We start from the raw sequence: 15984 nt of genomic DNA, 5'->3' as shown, positions 1-15984 counted from the left end.
TTCTTTAAAACACTTCATCCTTCTTTAATGTGTTCAGGATAATTATCTTTGAAATTGCTGGTGAAAAAAAATTAATTTTCCTTTTAAACAGTGTCTGCCTACAGTGGAAATATGTCTGGATAAGGAAGATCTTCAATGCTCCAACAATATGACTCTGTTTTAAAACCTCACCAAAATCATTGCAAGATAACTATCTTTGCTCATGGCTGGCCAAGCACACATTAAACATTGAATGGAGCAACAGTAGATCAAATACTTCATTATATCTCCATACTGCATGCACTGAATTTAATTTTTTCTCTAAACATGTAAAAAATAAAAGAAAGCCATTACAAGCATCAAAACAGGCTCAGTGCTATATATTTAATGTTTTAACCTTTTTTAATAGGCATTATGCTTACGATGGGAGCCTCTGAATACATGATCCTCTGTTGCTCCATTTTGGATACTTTAGAAAAAAAACAACAGGCTAATGTGGAATAAACCCCCCAAATAACAAGTAATTGGATGCACCTCAAAGGACAAACAAACAAGCAAACAAAAAAATAACCCCCAAACTAATGGAAGCTGAAATATATTTAAAATAACTGTCACAGGAGTCATTTCATTACTAATGTTGGACAGACTTAAGCAACTTGGGCTCCATGATGTGCATCTATACCCAATATAAGAAATTCTGATCCTCTGAATCTCTGGCAGAACATCTGCTGAAGTTAATGGGAGAGAACTATTTTCACCTCTTTGGGAGAGGAATTTAACCTGGTATATTTAGCTTGATAATGTAAAAAAAAAAAAAAAAAAAAAAGAAAAAGTATTCTGTCTCAAAATTTCCACTCCCCAAAATATTTTTTTTAATAATAAATAAAAAGCTATTTTAGGTTTGTTTTATTCAGAACAGCAGACAAGATGTTTTACCTATCTGAAAATGAAAGAGAACCAAACAAAGAGATGAATGGAGAAACTGGAAATACAAAGACATCAAATAAAATACCAGGAAATGAAGAGTTGTAAATAGGGTTACTTTGTCACTGGTTACACAAGTAACTGAATACACTGGCGAGTGAATGAGTTTAAACAAGGGTGTAGGCTTCAGCACATTCTTTTTTAGGGTTAATCACTAGTTAACCTGGCAAGAGGAACATGCTGTTTGGGGGAAAAAAAAAATAAAATCCTTGTTAATTATATACTGCAAGTGCTCTTACTTCCTGCTGCTGCACCTAATCCTACAGGTGCAGGTTGTCTCTTTTACTATTCACTGGTAGGTGGGTCCAGATCAACAGGCACTTTTCACAGCAATGAATTAAGATAAAGAAGAAACAGCTTAACTTTTCCCCTTTGAGTAAGAAGACACTACCGTAGTGTCTATTTAACAAGGAGGCAAATTTTAAAATACATTATTCCAGTTTCCAAGATGATGCAGAAGCAGCATTATAATCAACACACATAGCTCCCACTGGCAAAGTTTGCCTGAGGCACCTAGTGAAAAGTAATGTCTCACTGCCTTGATTTCCAGGCATACAAATATCTTGCTGCTGAAAGGTTTGCAACAAGTGTAATACTGCCACTAATACTAGGCTTTTCCTACAGAAGACTTCCACTGAAGTTTCTGCACAGCTTTTTGCAGTGTGATAGTTTGTAAAAAATCTCAATTAAAAATGTGTACATTTCTAAATGCTTGATTTATGTTTATTCTCACTTTGGTATTTGACACAGAACATTTCTTAGCATCAGAGAGTATTAAACAAACCTGTATTCTTGATATTACCAAGAAAAAAGGCTAGTTTTACCAAGTTGCTATCCTATCAAGTCATCAGTGAGAAGGAGATGTTAGAGACGAACTATATAATTAAAAACTTCATCCCATTTTGTGTTTGCTCTCTCCCCCTTTCCCTCCTCTGCATCATGGAGGGAGAATTTAACTACAGCGTGAATGTCACAATGAAATGAAAAGGAGTGATGAGCTGGAGGGAGCTATTGTGAGAAACACAGGAGCTCCTTATTCAGTGTCCACCACCAAATGAAAGAGCATGTTGGAAAATTTCACTGCCTGAAATTTCTCCTTTAAATACTGCATGTCTCATGCCTGGGCTTTGGAATGACAGAATGAAAATATCATTAAAATATTTTTGGAATACAAACTGCTTGTACTCTTGACAAGATCCTTGCTCCCTTCATTTCTTACAAATCAAAATACATAAGCCAGGCAGGAAGATGCACCATTTATATAATCAGTCTATTATAAAGGTAACATTTTATTCTCACACGGTTATGAAATATAATATTTAAATAGCAAAATACAATGCATTTTCCCTGCCTCTAATACATCTTCCTGTAAATGAAAAAGCAATCTTGGCAAAGGCTAAATGTGTGCATTTTGACAACTGTCATGCAGCACTTAAGCTGTGATTCTGCAAGCGTTTACACAAACACTTTTCCATATATGTGTAGTTTCATTACATCCATGGGGCAACAAAGGAATGCAAGTGTCTGCCCCAGGATCTGGATTCTTTAGTGCAAAAGGTCTTAAAAATGTTACAGTGTAAAACCAGGTATTAAATATGCTCCCCCCCCCCCCCCCCCCATGTTCTACTACAATATTTTAACTTTTCTACTTATCAGCAGCTGTCTTTCTGATTTTCATTTAAGAGGTATCTCAGAAATACTGCTGACTTAAAACAGACAGTGCAGGGTTTTCCCTCCAATTCTGCAATAGCTTGTTTTTACAGATCTGAAACAGTAGGGCTAGTTCCCTGTTTTGGGCATACAGAGGAGGAAGATGTGGAATAGGGAGGCAGGAGAAGCCCTAAGCATGAGGATAACAAATGTTCTGTGCTCTTTATTTTTAGACAGATGTCTCCAAGTAAATCCTGCTTAAAAATGAATGGCACAGTATGGGCACACCTGAATAAACACTGATTTCCTAGAAAAAGTAGTTTGCTGCTTAAAACCAGCTAAATGAGGTCATGCAGCAAGTGTGAGATTTGGAAATGGAGGTATCTGGAAGGTCCCAGTGAGTATCTGCCTGGTAGGAGGCAGAGTTCCTACTCCGGCCTCTACAGGACCCCATAAGTCAAATGCTGGCACATGTGTGAGGCCCCTTTTCATACCTTTGATCCCTGCATAAAGGCAAGAGCGGAGCAAGAGGCCTGGCATTGTGTGAGCTGTGCACTGCTGTCAGCCCTGGGTCCTTCAAATGACCTCTCTGCACTTGGTATGACAGGTGGCCTACATGAAGTGAGGGAGGATTAGGTTCCTTCTGTGCCCTCTAAATGACTGGCATAGATTACTTGATTCTACAAAGGGATTTAAACATACCTTTCCGAACAAAAAGCAGTATATACATATGCATGTAACTGGATGCTCAATTTGTATGACTAATGGCTCTGGTTGTAGTTGGAAATGAAGCAAATGTGTGTAGAAATGAGACACAATTATTTGTACGGAAAACTGACTTACATGATGAGAAATTGAACACAATGAAATTATCTACACTATTGAGGAATAACAATAATTTGAGATTAACAATATACACCTTTTTTTGCTGAGTTCTTCATTCTTTCCCTATGCTCATTGATTAACTGGTTTTGTGAATAGAATATTAAAAAAAAAAAAAAGAAAAAAGAAAAGAATTAGACAGCTTGTTCTTCTGCATTTCCTAAGGATTGTTTGGCCTTTAAGAGAAACTAACAGAGTTAAAGGTGAATTTGGGTGAGTTGTTTTAAAAGAAATAGTAACCTAAATCAGCTCCTGCATTACCAACCATCAAAACATATCATTAACAAGAGAACAAATTGCACGTTTCATGCACTACTTATATTGGTAACATTTATGTTATTTTCCTGTGAACATTTGGTTTCTTTCACATGCACAGCAGGCACAATTTCTTTCAATTCAGAGCCTAGCATACTGTGACAATTACAGAAAGAGTGTAATAGCAACTAGGTTCCTTCATTATTATTTTTAGGAAATCATAAGCCATCATAGCTGCTACTCTTCTTAGTCTGGGTTATTTAGCACTGTCCCTAGTATTTCTGCTGGTGTTTCAATTACCCAAACACACACAGTGTCCACAGAGCTCTGCGTGCAATGGCTGGGGAAAACAATGGAAGCTCCTTGTGACTGAGTATGTCCCACTTCATGAAGGACCTTCTGAAAAATGGAGGCTCATGTTGAATACTTTCTTGAACAGGTTAAAAAGAAAAAGATGAAACATTTTTTGGATGAACTAATTCATGACTCTGCGAGATTAACAAATGGAAGGGGAGATTGCAACATTTTTACAAACGTATCTCCCAAATGAACTGTGCCTACTTTTCCTACCCTGGCACTGAGAAGTTGAGCGATGCCTTCTGGGGAGTGTGAGTCTTTGTGCCCAACTATTTAATGACTAAATACCCTCTCAATAGAAGTAACATTTTCTTCAAAGTGAGCAAGACTCATCCAAGAATGCCTTCCTTTAGAATCTTTTATTATTTCTATTTTTGGTTACCTTTTAACTTTTCTATCCCCTTTACCTTCTATGCTCTCTCTCAAACATTCTGCTCAGTAGTACCTTCATTTTCTTCTAACATCTCTTTTGTCTATTTATTTTCTTCTTATTTCACTATAAACCAGCACATTTTTTTCCTCTTTGCCAAATAGCGAGACTTGCAATCAAAGGAAATCAAATGCTGAATCCACATGCTCAAAAGAACTTCAAAGGCCTTTGGCCTCCCCCAGCCTCCTTCTCCCTGAAATCCACCAAGCTCTTTTCCAGGGACCCCAAAGACAGCACTAAGGTGAAATGCTCAAATGGAGTTGGGGCACAAGGGAACAATGTTGTCATTTAACAGACCCCAGAAACAACACTACGGTGAGATGCTTGAGTGGAGTCGGGGCACAAGGGAACAATGTGGTCATTTAACAAAGTGCAATTTTGCACATATTTGCAACTATATTAAAAGAAAAGGCCCGCTGTGGTCACTTCTAAGTCACTTCCATATATGCAGCTCTATTGTAAGGAGGGACAAGAAGACAATTAAAACCATATCAGTTCAAACTACAGCCACACAAGGCATTTAATTAGCTTCAGTGCAGGTTTGCTAGGTTACCATCTCATGACCAAGAGCTCAGTATAAATTCCTCACCCTGTGCATCTCCCCCTCCACTTCTCACTCCAGTTGTGAGCCCAGGAGATGACCTTGTAATGTGATGACTTAGAGCCTCCTTTTGTAGTTGTAATTTGTAACTTCCATAACTGCTGATTTTAGATCCTATTTAGACTGGGCACTCACTGTCAGTGTTGACAATGAAGGTTCTTCCTGACCTCAACTGTGTCTTCACAACAAGGGGGAGAATGTGAAGAAGCCATCAGAGTAACCCGGGTAAAATCTCCTCTAGAATTTGGAAAATGTTTGCTTGGTCAGGTCCGCAGCCTCCCTGATGTACAGTTTACACTTTTAGTTTACAACTGTAGTATTACTGCCCAGTTCACACTTTGGACTGTGGGATAGGTGTGTGGGATAGCTGAAAAGTGAAGGGGCTGTAAAAATGCAAGGATCTTGACAGCCTGTCTATAACTTGGTCATCTCTTCAGTCCAAGCCACACCATTCAGTGCATGTCAGAAAGGCAGTGAGGCTCCAGCAATCAGCTTCTCACTTTGTCTTCCCTCTTATCTGCTGCAGTGCACCCTTGTGTGACCTGACTTGCAATACTCCCCTGAGCCGCAGCAAAGGTATTTTTCAGTCCCATCTATATTGTGAACTTCAGTGTATCCAGGCCAGTGGTAAAAGATTTTGAAATCTCCTTCCCATAAATATTCTATGTAATTCGGAGAGTTTTTTCATGTTACTTGAAAGAAGCCAATGAATTTCTATTTTGTTCAGTAACTTTTACTTTTTTGAGTCTAAAGTGCCTCACCAAGGACCCTTTGGGGTCCGCAGCACAACATATTAACAAAGGCTATTCTAAATTAACTGGATTTGATATGAGATCATTCCTTTGAATGCAAAATTGAGTCTTTTTCTTTTTTTGTAAAATACAAGAGCATTTATAAAATTCAACAAAAAGGCCACACATAACCAAATAAGAAAAAAATCCTGAAAACATCATCCGAACAGAAATGTTATTGCTCAGTATTTATGAACAGGGTGACTATAAAGATAGCAAAATAACAAATTCTGGAAATGGATTTTTTTTCCTTTTATTCAGTATGCATGTTTTATTTTTAATAACATATTTAGGCTTGGAAGTATTATATTTTTAAGTACAGAACTGCTGAAAGGATTTCTGGCCACCATACACTCTAGCATATCTAGCATTCTTCTATATTTGTAAGTTTATTTCTTGTAAGGTCATTAACATAAAGATTTTAGTCAGTTTCTTGCTATGCTTGGAAAATAAGATTTAGAATTACATTAAAAAAAGATGAGAACACAAACTTGTGAAAGAAGAAAGGATATTTATGGACAGGGATAATGACGGTATTTAGTAACTTCTTGCTTGCTTTTTAAAAGACATTCTAATATGATACTCTAATATGAATCTCCTAACAGCTGGATTTTGCTTTTATGTATAGAAGAGCTCTAACACTTACCCTTTGTAGTTTTCATTTATACCACACAAACATTGCATAAACAATGGTAAATCAGAGACATAGCAAGCAAGGGATTAAAAATCAAGATTGAGTCCTGAAGTCGGAAATCAATAGATAACGGATATTTGAGTACAATGTTTCTACTTGTTGCTTATCCTGTGCATTTGAACAATTTAGCCAATGATGGAAAGGCCTCTACAAAAGAGTATCTAAGTTACAATGCTTACTCTTCTACAACTGAAAAAGTGCATTGAGAATAACCTTTCTAAGCTTTGCTTTGAGACTTACTCATTGCTTGAGGGAAATGAAATGCCCTCTGAGGTTTGTACTGGCTGTTTAAATACTCAGTGTAAAGCTATAATGAATCTCTGTAGGAAAGCAGAATGTCAACAATAAAAAAATGTGAGCTAACAAACTCCCAATTTTTTCTTGATTATTATGAGCACTATGAAAAAAATGAATTAAAAGGCTTGTACTTACAGGAACGTCAACGTATTTTGCAGCTGCTTTCACCTTTAGAAAATTAAAAAAAAAAATAAAACACAGTAAGTGCTTTTTACTGCAGATTGTGCACAATTTCAGAATTATGCACAGAAAGAAAACCAGAACTGCTATCCAAATACTTACAGTGAATGAGACTAATGATGAGAAGAAAGTGCCTTCATCATATCTTGACAACTTGGACAGCACACCTTCTAACACTGACACAACCTGGGAGAAAAGCACAGAGTGAAATTTAAATGCACAATATGAAAAGAAAATATTTAGAATGAGAATGTGAGTTTTTCTTCCTCATATTATCATTGTTCAGCAGAGCAATGCAAACTGTAAACTTGATCATTTTCTCCATCTCTCAAAGTGCTGAAATCAAGGACAACATTATTTTTGCAGCTTCACCTGTTGATTGGACTGATGGAAATCATTCAACCACCACAGAACTAAAAACCCAACCCCAAAATTCTCCTGAGGTGGGGCTGCTACCTAACACCAGTTTGCTGCCTCTAGAACATGTGGTTAAATATAGGAGTGTGTGTACCCAGCATGTATTTTGGGTAGAAAACATTTGTTATTTTCTAGGCCCTCAGTTTCTAACATCACAGCTTCAAAGATGATGGAGCACAAATGTTAAAGGTGGTGATCTCAGTATCACATTTCTCTGATCTTTGCTATTGAATAGAAACCCAAACACCCAACAGTATAATAACACTAGAGTTTTCGGTCAACACCACGTGTTGTTGAACTACTATGATGTGGCCAAGAAGGGGCAAGAAAATGTATGCCCCAATCTCTGTTATGGTGAGGTTTCTCTCCCCTCTACTCTCACCTGTGATTCTCTAGGTAAAGTAAGCTCTCAAACAACTGATATAAGATGGTTTTTTTGCCAAAATTTATTTCTGAAAAAAACCCCCACCCTACCTTATTAACTGCACTAAGTATAGCCTTAATGTTAAAACTCCCCCAAATCAGCCTTAAAGCAAACAAATGACCTTTTCATGTGCCTCTGTGATGTTACGCTGCTCAAGTAATTAATGGTATATAACATAAAATATGTCAGCCATTGTGTTAATGCACATTTGTTTTACACATATGAATTGCTTTCCATTTTATATAAAGATTGTTTTAAAAGTCACCCCTTGTTCCCAACACAGTCATTCCCACAACTACGGGTATCATTTTATGAGTGTGAGGACAGAACAAAATTCCATCTGGCATGCTGTTAATGGGCACTGTAACAGTGTCACAACAGTGTCACCTCCAGAGGAACTGAGATCATCACTTTACAATAAGCCCTGCTCTTAACAGTTCAAGGAGCAGGAGCAAGTGCAAACCGACATTTGTCATTTATCAATCTAACCTGTCATATTTACAGTGATTAATTAAGACACCAGCACATAGGCGCCAATCAAGAAATAAAACCATATCATGAGAGAGTGGCAGTTGTTTCTGCAGCCCATGCACAGTACAATTACAGTCCTTTTATAAGACTGAATAGTAGCTTTCTGCTTTGCTGTTGCATGTCTGTGAGATGCTGCTGATCATACTTTTAACTCATTTTATCGGACTGGCAAGGATTCTTTCTTCAGAACAGTGTTGAATCTAATTACGTGAAGATCTGCTATGGAAATGGCTGATCTCACAAACAACATGGTGTCTACAGTGCCAACAAATAGTTCCATACAAGTGGGATGCAAAAGAACAGAGAGCAAAACATTGCAGTGTCAAGGATGTCAATTTAAACGAAGCCAAAAACTTGTTTTCTGAGATCTCAGTGTACAGACACTGTGTGTACCTCACATTCTCTGAATCGGTTACCCTGAGACACACTGTGCTTTGTTTTGCTGTTTTGTGCTATTCCTGTGGTTTGATAAATGTTTTAGCTTGGTAAGTCTTGTGTGCAAAATATACAGTATAGTCTTTACCAAGTAAAATCTCACTGAAGTGAAAGTGCTCTTTTCATTTTCATAGATGAGTTGCAGCTGAAAGGAATGATTGAAACACATTCCACTGGAACACAAAAGAAATAACACAGAGGCAAAGGCTAAAACATAATGAAAATATATTAGATGAAAAAATGACCACACATGAATACCATACACACTGGTGTACATTTTTCCTGGCCAAAATCAAGAATGAAACATCAGCCTTCCTCTGTACCCTCAGAGGCTTTCAGCCTTGAAACAGAAGCAATCAGGATGTCATTGGCATTTCACATCTCAGGTGAGGAGTGGCTGGTTAAGCTTCTAATGATCAGCCAATCACACAGAATATTTGCTTCAACTTCTGGTAATAGTATATGTAATATTTAATGAGGAAAATCCCTCTGCATTGACAGCAGTTGTCTCTAACTTCCTTGTATATATATCCAGGAGAAATATTACTATTTTCTCCCTTTTTCTATAATCTCAAATATTAAGAAAGATAATTAGAAGGTTCGCTTCTATTAAATTCCATTTTCTTCCTCTTCAATACACTAAAACTGGAATTTGACAGGTTAGTTTGGAGTGATGACAGGTGGCATGTAAAACGCAAAACTATTGAGTTGAACCATTTGTAGTTATTTTTACATCGAAACTTCTCTTTAGAGAAAAAATGTATCATTTCTACACATTTGTCAGTAAGTGGACACATTTTGCTTAAACTTTTACAATGATTCTACAAAGCCTTTCCCTTCAACTCCTATGCAAGCATGGTGGGTGTCAATCCAAAAGGAGATTCCTACTCCCCCACCCCCTGCCAGCAAGCTGTGACAAGTGAAAACGAAGGCATGATGAAAATGTGACCAGAGTTGTATTTTTGTCACTAACACACAAATTGTGAAAGTATGGCTTATTTCTCCTAGTTGAAAATCAGATATTTCTGGGTAGTTTGCAATGCATAGATAACAAAACTTCTCATGACATCTTTTTCTTTGTGTCGTTGTTTGCGGTGTGCCTCAAACTATTAGGGACTGAAAGCTTTTCTTTTATATCAAGCACTTAAGACTTTTACTGGAATAGAGGTGCTACAGTAACACAAGACACTGTTTAAGTTTTCTTCACTTATTCTCCAAGTTCCTATATCATATCAAAACATATATTCTTTTTAACCTATAAAGTCAATTTCAAGAAATAACAACTGACAAAATATTTTTAAATTAAATGATTTGTGGACCAAAATCTCATTACAAAGTTACACCAACACTCTGGATGTTGTCCACCTCTAAATACAAAATTTAAATACTATTTTGTGATAGGAAGAAGGTTTTCATGTGAAAAGTTAAACAAAAAATAAAACATGCTATTACTTAAGATAATATTGACATATTAAAACCTACCAGTTCTACTAGCTGCTAGCAGTTCTTATATATAACAGAAATACAGAAGACATCTGATGTTCTGTGCAGGTTGCATAGAAATTGTTTACCCAATGGGTTGTAAAATTTAATTTTGTAAATTCAATATTGTTTGCATTACTATTATTTGCAAATTATGCTGTTTCCCCCATAATCTCATTGTGCATAGGAAATTTTTGATATTGAAAGACATTTCAGAAGTTCAATAATTAGAGATATATTTTCTGTTTCATTATAAATTAAAATCTAAATGGGTTTACCTTTGAAACAAGAAGTGAAATAATTTCTTTAACAGTTTCTTCAACCAAGTCATCTATTTTTGAATGATATTGTTGCTGTATTTGAAAAGAGAAAGAAGCATTAGCATGTATCTGAACACACACTTTTGTCATAAGTCATAAATGATGCAAAGCTGATAACCCTGACAGATCAGTTTTACTTAAAATTATCATTTTGAACATCAGAAGAACAAGCCCTTGAAAACGATCCACCCAATCAAGACTTCCTTACATTCTATGTTGAAAATTTTCCCATGTACACTGTTGAGTTAAGCAGCTAATGGGGTTATTATTTAGATGAATTGAGTTCTTATTCTTATTCAGGAGAAGGAATGTGAAGGATACTTTTTGTCTTCTCCTATATAATTAAGGTGGCCATGTATTTTTTTCTAAAGGGTTGCTTTAGCTGGAGAAGCAAAAAGACTAGAATAAGATTTAATTAATACAGCATTTCATGTCTGACAACTCTCATTCATAAGTTATTTTAAATGTCCTCTAGAAATAAAATGAGCTCCAATTGTTCATCCTAAAAGAGCCTTTCTGTTAGCACAGTGAGCTGCAGTTTATACAAATCTTACAATATGCTCAAGCAAGGGCAAAATTAAAATTTCATCAACAAAGCAGAATAGGTGGTAACAAATTAATAGGCCATAAAAGGCATAATAAAACAGACTTCATTCTCCATAGGCTTTTTCTTTAGCTTTTTCATAAAGAAGGTGTCTTTAAGTAAATGCTTTTAAAATAAATCTGAAAGACTTTAGATAATACTACAGAGTTCCCTACTGAAATTAACAGGAACTAGGAATCCCATTCTGTCAAGGAGACACACCAATTTAAACAGTAATTCTTCCTTTAGAAACATTTATCTGACAGCCAAGATTGTCCCCAATAGCTACTTCACAGAAAATGTGACTTGTAAAGACTAACCCTACCTTCATAGTTCAAGGCTACTTGGAACAGCTAACAGGATAATGCTTGGAGTAAAAGTACTGAGGTCAGTATAAACATTAGCCTAACTTAGCAGCTGCCAGCTGAATAGTTTTCAGAGCTTTAAGTTTTTAAAGGATATTTTTCGTCTGTTCCAGAGTTATCATACAAACCAAAACATTAAAGTTGATCTGCTTATTATATTTAAGAATGATTTTATAAACGGGGTACCTACTGAACCTGTGTTTAAATGAAGAGAGAATAAAATTGTGAAATGCATTTGCCCACACATATGTATCTGCTACAGGTACCAACATCGAGTGTGTTAATTTTTTTTTTGTTTTAATTTCTTTTAAAGTTTAAAAACCACTTGGAAAATGTGAATACACATCTCAGATAAGCAGCAGCAAACATCCAGGAACAGTGAAAGAGTGTATGTGAAATACATCAAAGAAACTTTCCACAATTTCAGATATATTTTATTCTAACCATATTAATGTCTTGACCAATATAATATGCTCTTGATCTACTAAGCACTTAAATCACTCCAAATTACCTGTGACATCTTTTGCTCACACACTCTTCTGAAGGCAACAGTATCTTACTCTAAAAACAATCAGTAATCTTTCTCCTACAGATGCATGTTGACACTATGCATATTTCTACGATACATCAAAAATCACAGTTGTCCCTCCAATAAGTGTCTGCAGCTTCACCTCCACAGCACATTAAATGAATGGATCTATGTATACTCTAAGATCGGTTCCTTTTTTTTTTCCTCCCTCATCACAAGGCAAATATAATTTTGTAGGAATTGAATATAATCAGTAACTTCACTCTATGACCAAGAAAAACTAAAAATTATTAAAAAATCACAAGCTAACAAAATTATGACATTTAATTATAAATAATGACTTAATTTTTTAAATCTGACTTTTTTTTTCTCAAGTTCTATTTTGGAAACTGTGAGATAATAATTATTTTAACCCACTCATCAGCTCATGAATTCCACTAAAACAGCCACAGTCAACAAAACTTCAGATCCTCAGGGAAGATTATTTGACTCCAGAAGACACATTTGGAGAAGATGGTAAATACAGTAGAATTAACAGTAAAATTGTATGAGCTGACAAGGTTGTATGCACAATTCTGAAATAAGAACTTGCAGGGGAAATAAGCACTCCTGCTTTTCTCCTTGCTTGGTGAAAGCAGATAAATCCCTACCTCTTTTCCAAACACATGGATAGCTTCTTTTAGGTTTTAAGATGACATTCAGAAGGCAAGGAGGGGAGCCTTCCTGAACGGCAGACTTCTTAGCAACTCTTTATGAGAGTGGACTTAACTGGAAGACATTTTGGAGCATGGTGAGGAGGGTATGAAGTAACATAGGAAAACCTGGGGATTCTATCTAAACTTTAAACTCAAGGTACTATTATTGCTAGCCATGACCAGAATTCCCTAATTACATGATAAGAATTCCCTTGTATCTGACAACACAGGGTGAAAACTTCCACATCTGACTACTTGAACTAGGTATAAAACTGATCATAACTCTGTAGAGGGAATGAAAGGAGCATGCTGTATTCAAGATGTTTGAGTTTAACCATCTCACTAAATAACACCTTCCATCACTTGCAGATTAAGTTCTAGAAATTGTCAGATGGATATTCAGTGTTGAGTTTTAGGTGAACAAACCTGCCTTTTAAAAAATGTTAACTTAGGCCTTATGGAATGCTTTTTTTGACTGTCAGAAAAGACCATTTTTGACACTAAAATGAAGATGAAGGAGGTTGAGGGAAAGAAAGTCAATATGGGAAAGTTTTCAAGATGAAGTGGCTAAGTAGGAGTTACCGGAATTGCCAGAGCTGCTGTAGTGCCAGAGATGAAAATGTTTATGCTATATGATCTGACTGCTTTGACAGATGGCCAGATTCCAGAAGTATCTCACCCAACAAAACTTGAAGCATTTTAAGCAACCATGATATCAGCTACAAGCAACCGAAAAGCCTATTTTTTCTTAACCTTCAAAAAAAATCCTTAGCAATGGAAGAAACTGATAGGCAAGAATTGAAGTTTTATGTGAAAGAAGGAAGTTTCCACATTATCTGATATTTTTAATATGTGAAGAATTTGAGGTTCCTTTGGTTTATTAGATGAATTTGGATGAAGATTAATTTGGGGACTTTGAAAAAAGTATGCATTTCATCCCAGATGTGCTAAATTGTCAATGAATCACTTGATTCAGAGTAACGGTCAGACCTAGTAGGGAACAAAGACTGTATTCCTGTTTTGGCGTTGTGAAGAGTGTATGATGGAGTTTGAAAGTGCAGAGAATGGGAGGATTTCAGAAGAGAATCTGGTGAAGATCTGCAGTTCAAAAGGTTACTGAACTTTGGCTTTTATAGTAATGCTACAAAATACTGAACTTCTGCTTTGAGGGGACTGGCTAACAGTGCAGAAGGCACTATCCAGAGCAGGCAAGAGGAATGGCATGACTGGGGAATAAGGCTATACCATCTGTCCCCAGTCTTTATGGAGGTACTGGTATTGAGTATCCACAAAGTAGGGTGTGCATGAAGTGTTTGCAGGTTACTGCTTGGACACTAAGTATAAGATGGCAGCACCAGCCTCAGGCAGTGTTGCTAGTTGTGGTTTACTTCTGATGAGCCTGAAACAAATCCTTTTGCCTCACCGAGAGGTGAAAGGGTCCAAAACTTTGTGATCCAGCAAGACAGGACAATGGGTCTGAAAAGCACAAAAGTGAAGAATTCATCCAGACCCTTCCTGAAAAAGGAAAGAAGAACTGAGAAGCTGATGATCAGTCTGTAGCAAGGGTAGGCAGTAAAAGAATTCTGAGGGCTCAGCTTATAAATTAACACGAAAACCAGCATTACCATTTAAAATAAAAAGTGGCTGTTAAAAGAAAAAAGTAGGTTAAAAACAACAACAAAAAGACACTTACCCATTGACTAGCAAACTGGTTCATGTCACGGAAAACCAAAAGGAAAAATAAAGATGACAGGGTAGAACAGGAAAATGATGAATGTCTCATTGAATTAAAAAAAAAAAAAAAACACAAACCAACAAAAAACAAAAGACAATTCAATTGAATACACTAACTTAGAAAGTTGAGTCAATAAAATGAAGAGCACAGCAAAGACATGGAAAAATCAACAGAAACGATGTGACCAAATAATGTAAACATGAAGCTGACTAAAGCTGACATAATTTTTCCTGCCAGATTCTGACTAATGTTTTTACCCTCTATCCAAAACCAAATGAAACAAAATTACACTGCTAATGCAGTAGCACAGCAAGAACAGTTTTAATTTTATGCTGGTGGTCTCAGCATATGTCATATGCCTTTTTCACTTCACAGATTATTCCTGCCAAGAGTGACAATATGGGAAGGACAGTAGTTGGTGAAGCCTATGTATCTTTCAAAAGCTCCACTCCATTGACAGTCCTGGCAGCAGACTACTGCCAAAATGGTCCCTGTCCTTGGAGACCACATAAAGAGATCCCATTAAATTATCTGATTATTTCTTTCCTCTGTTTTCAGCATGTACACAGGCGTGAATGCTGGACATATGAGCCACTGAAAAACAAACTTTCTTCACTTACAACCTGGCTGCAAAGGACAATGCTTGGCTCTATTTTACTATTACAAGAGTCCTGAAAATGGCTGTTTCCCTGCTGCAACCCAATAAAAAATCCCAGAGGGGTTGTGAGTCAAGAAATCCTCTGAATGTTCAAGACTCACAGGTCAAAGCAAATAAATTACAGAAGCATCTGAAGATGAAGGGTGGGGTCTTGTGTGATGCTTCTAGGGAGCTGTGTATGCATGCTCTGTACAAGCAGAGCTGTGTGACACATTTCAGTTAGTTTGAAATTAATCTATAAAGGAGTGTCTGCAGTGTGAGGTTTTCATATTAACCAAAACCAAGAATTAAACACTTACCTCTTGCCCCCCATCCAGTATGCAGAGTTTAGCTGTCTGTTTTTTGGCATCAACCAAGACATTAAACATTGTACACAGAGAAGAAGGGATCCGCAAGTCTGTTGTTTTGTTCATCTTTTGCAGCTTGAGTTCAAATGCAATTCTTGTCCTGTTTATTAAAACACAATCCATCATATCAGTTTCTCTGATAATTCTGACCAACCAGTGTACAAACTTAACCTTACTAAACATGTTGGCTTACAATGTACACTCACATATCTTCGAAAATTCTGCACGTGCAGAATATCCACCCATTCAACAAACAATTGCATTGGTGGCAATCTCAAGGCTGTGCTGCTTCAGCTAATTCAGCTGAATAATAAAAGTAGTATCTTCTTGCCTACTATATAACAATATTCTTCCTTGTATGAT

General features: G+C 36.5%; 1 protein-coding gene across 11 annotated transcripts in view; it reads right to left on the bottom strand.

Annotated features, from left to right (window-relative positions):
- CADPS2 (calcium dependent secretion activator 2) overlaps positions 1–15984 on the bottom strand; it is a 318224-nt gene that overhangs the window by 28045 nt on the left and 274195 nt on the right. For 5 of the 11 annotated variants that reach the window (XM_061372989.1, XM_061372993.1, XM_061372994.1 and 2 more), the window contains 5 exons: positions 15574–15721; positions 14575–14589; positions 10668–10742; positions 7203–7286; positions 7056–7088 (listed from right to left, as the gene is read on the bottom strand). In XM_061372989.1, the coding sequence (XP_061228973.1) occupies positions 7056–7088; positions 7203–7286; positions 10668–10742; positions 14575–14589; positions 15574–15721 (355 nt within the window). Of the gene's footprint in view, positions 1–7055; positions 7089–7202; positions 7287–10667; positions 10743–14574; positions 14660–15573; positions 15722–15984 lie in introns of those variants that run through there. The other 6 variants (XM_061372990.1, XM_061372995.1, XM_061372999.1 and 3 more) reach the window with 3 other exon arrangements.

This window comes from Neopsephotus bourkii, unplaced genomic scaffold (assembly GCF_033783945.1).
Source record: "Neopsephotus bourkii isolate Nb327-2 ecotype Australia unplaced genomic scaffold, CSIRO-AGI_Nbou_v1 NB_1624, whole genome shotgun sequence".
In the NCBI taxonomy this organism is placed as follows: domain Eukaryota; kingdom Metazoa; phylum Chordata; class Aves; order Psittaciformes; family Psittacidae; genus Neopsephotus; species Neopsephotus bourkii.
The sequence above is the reverse complement of the archived record's forward strand: the minus strand, read 5'-3'. Positions and strand labels throughout refer to the sequence as shown.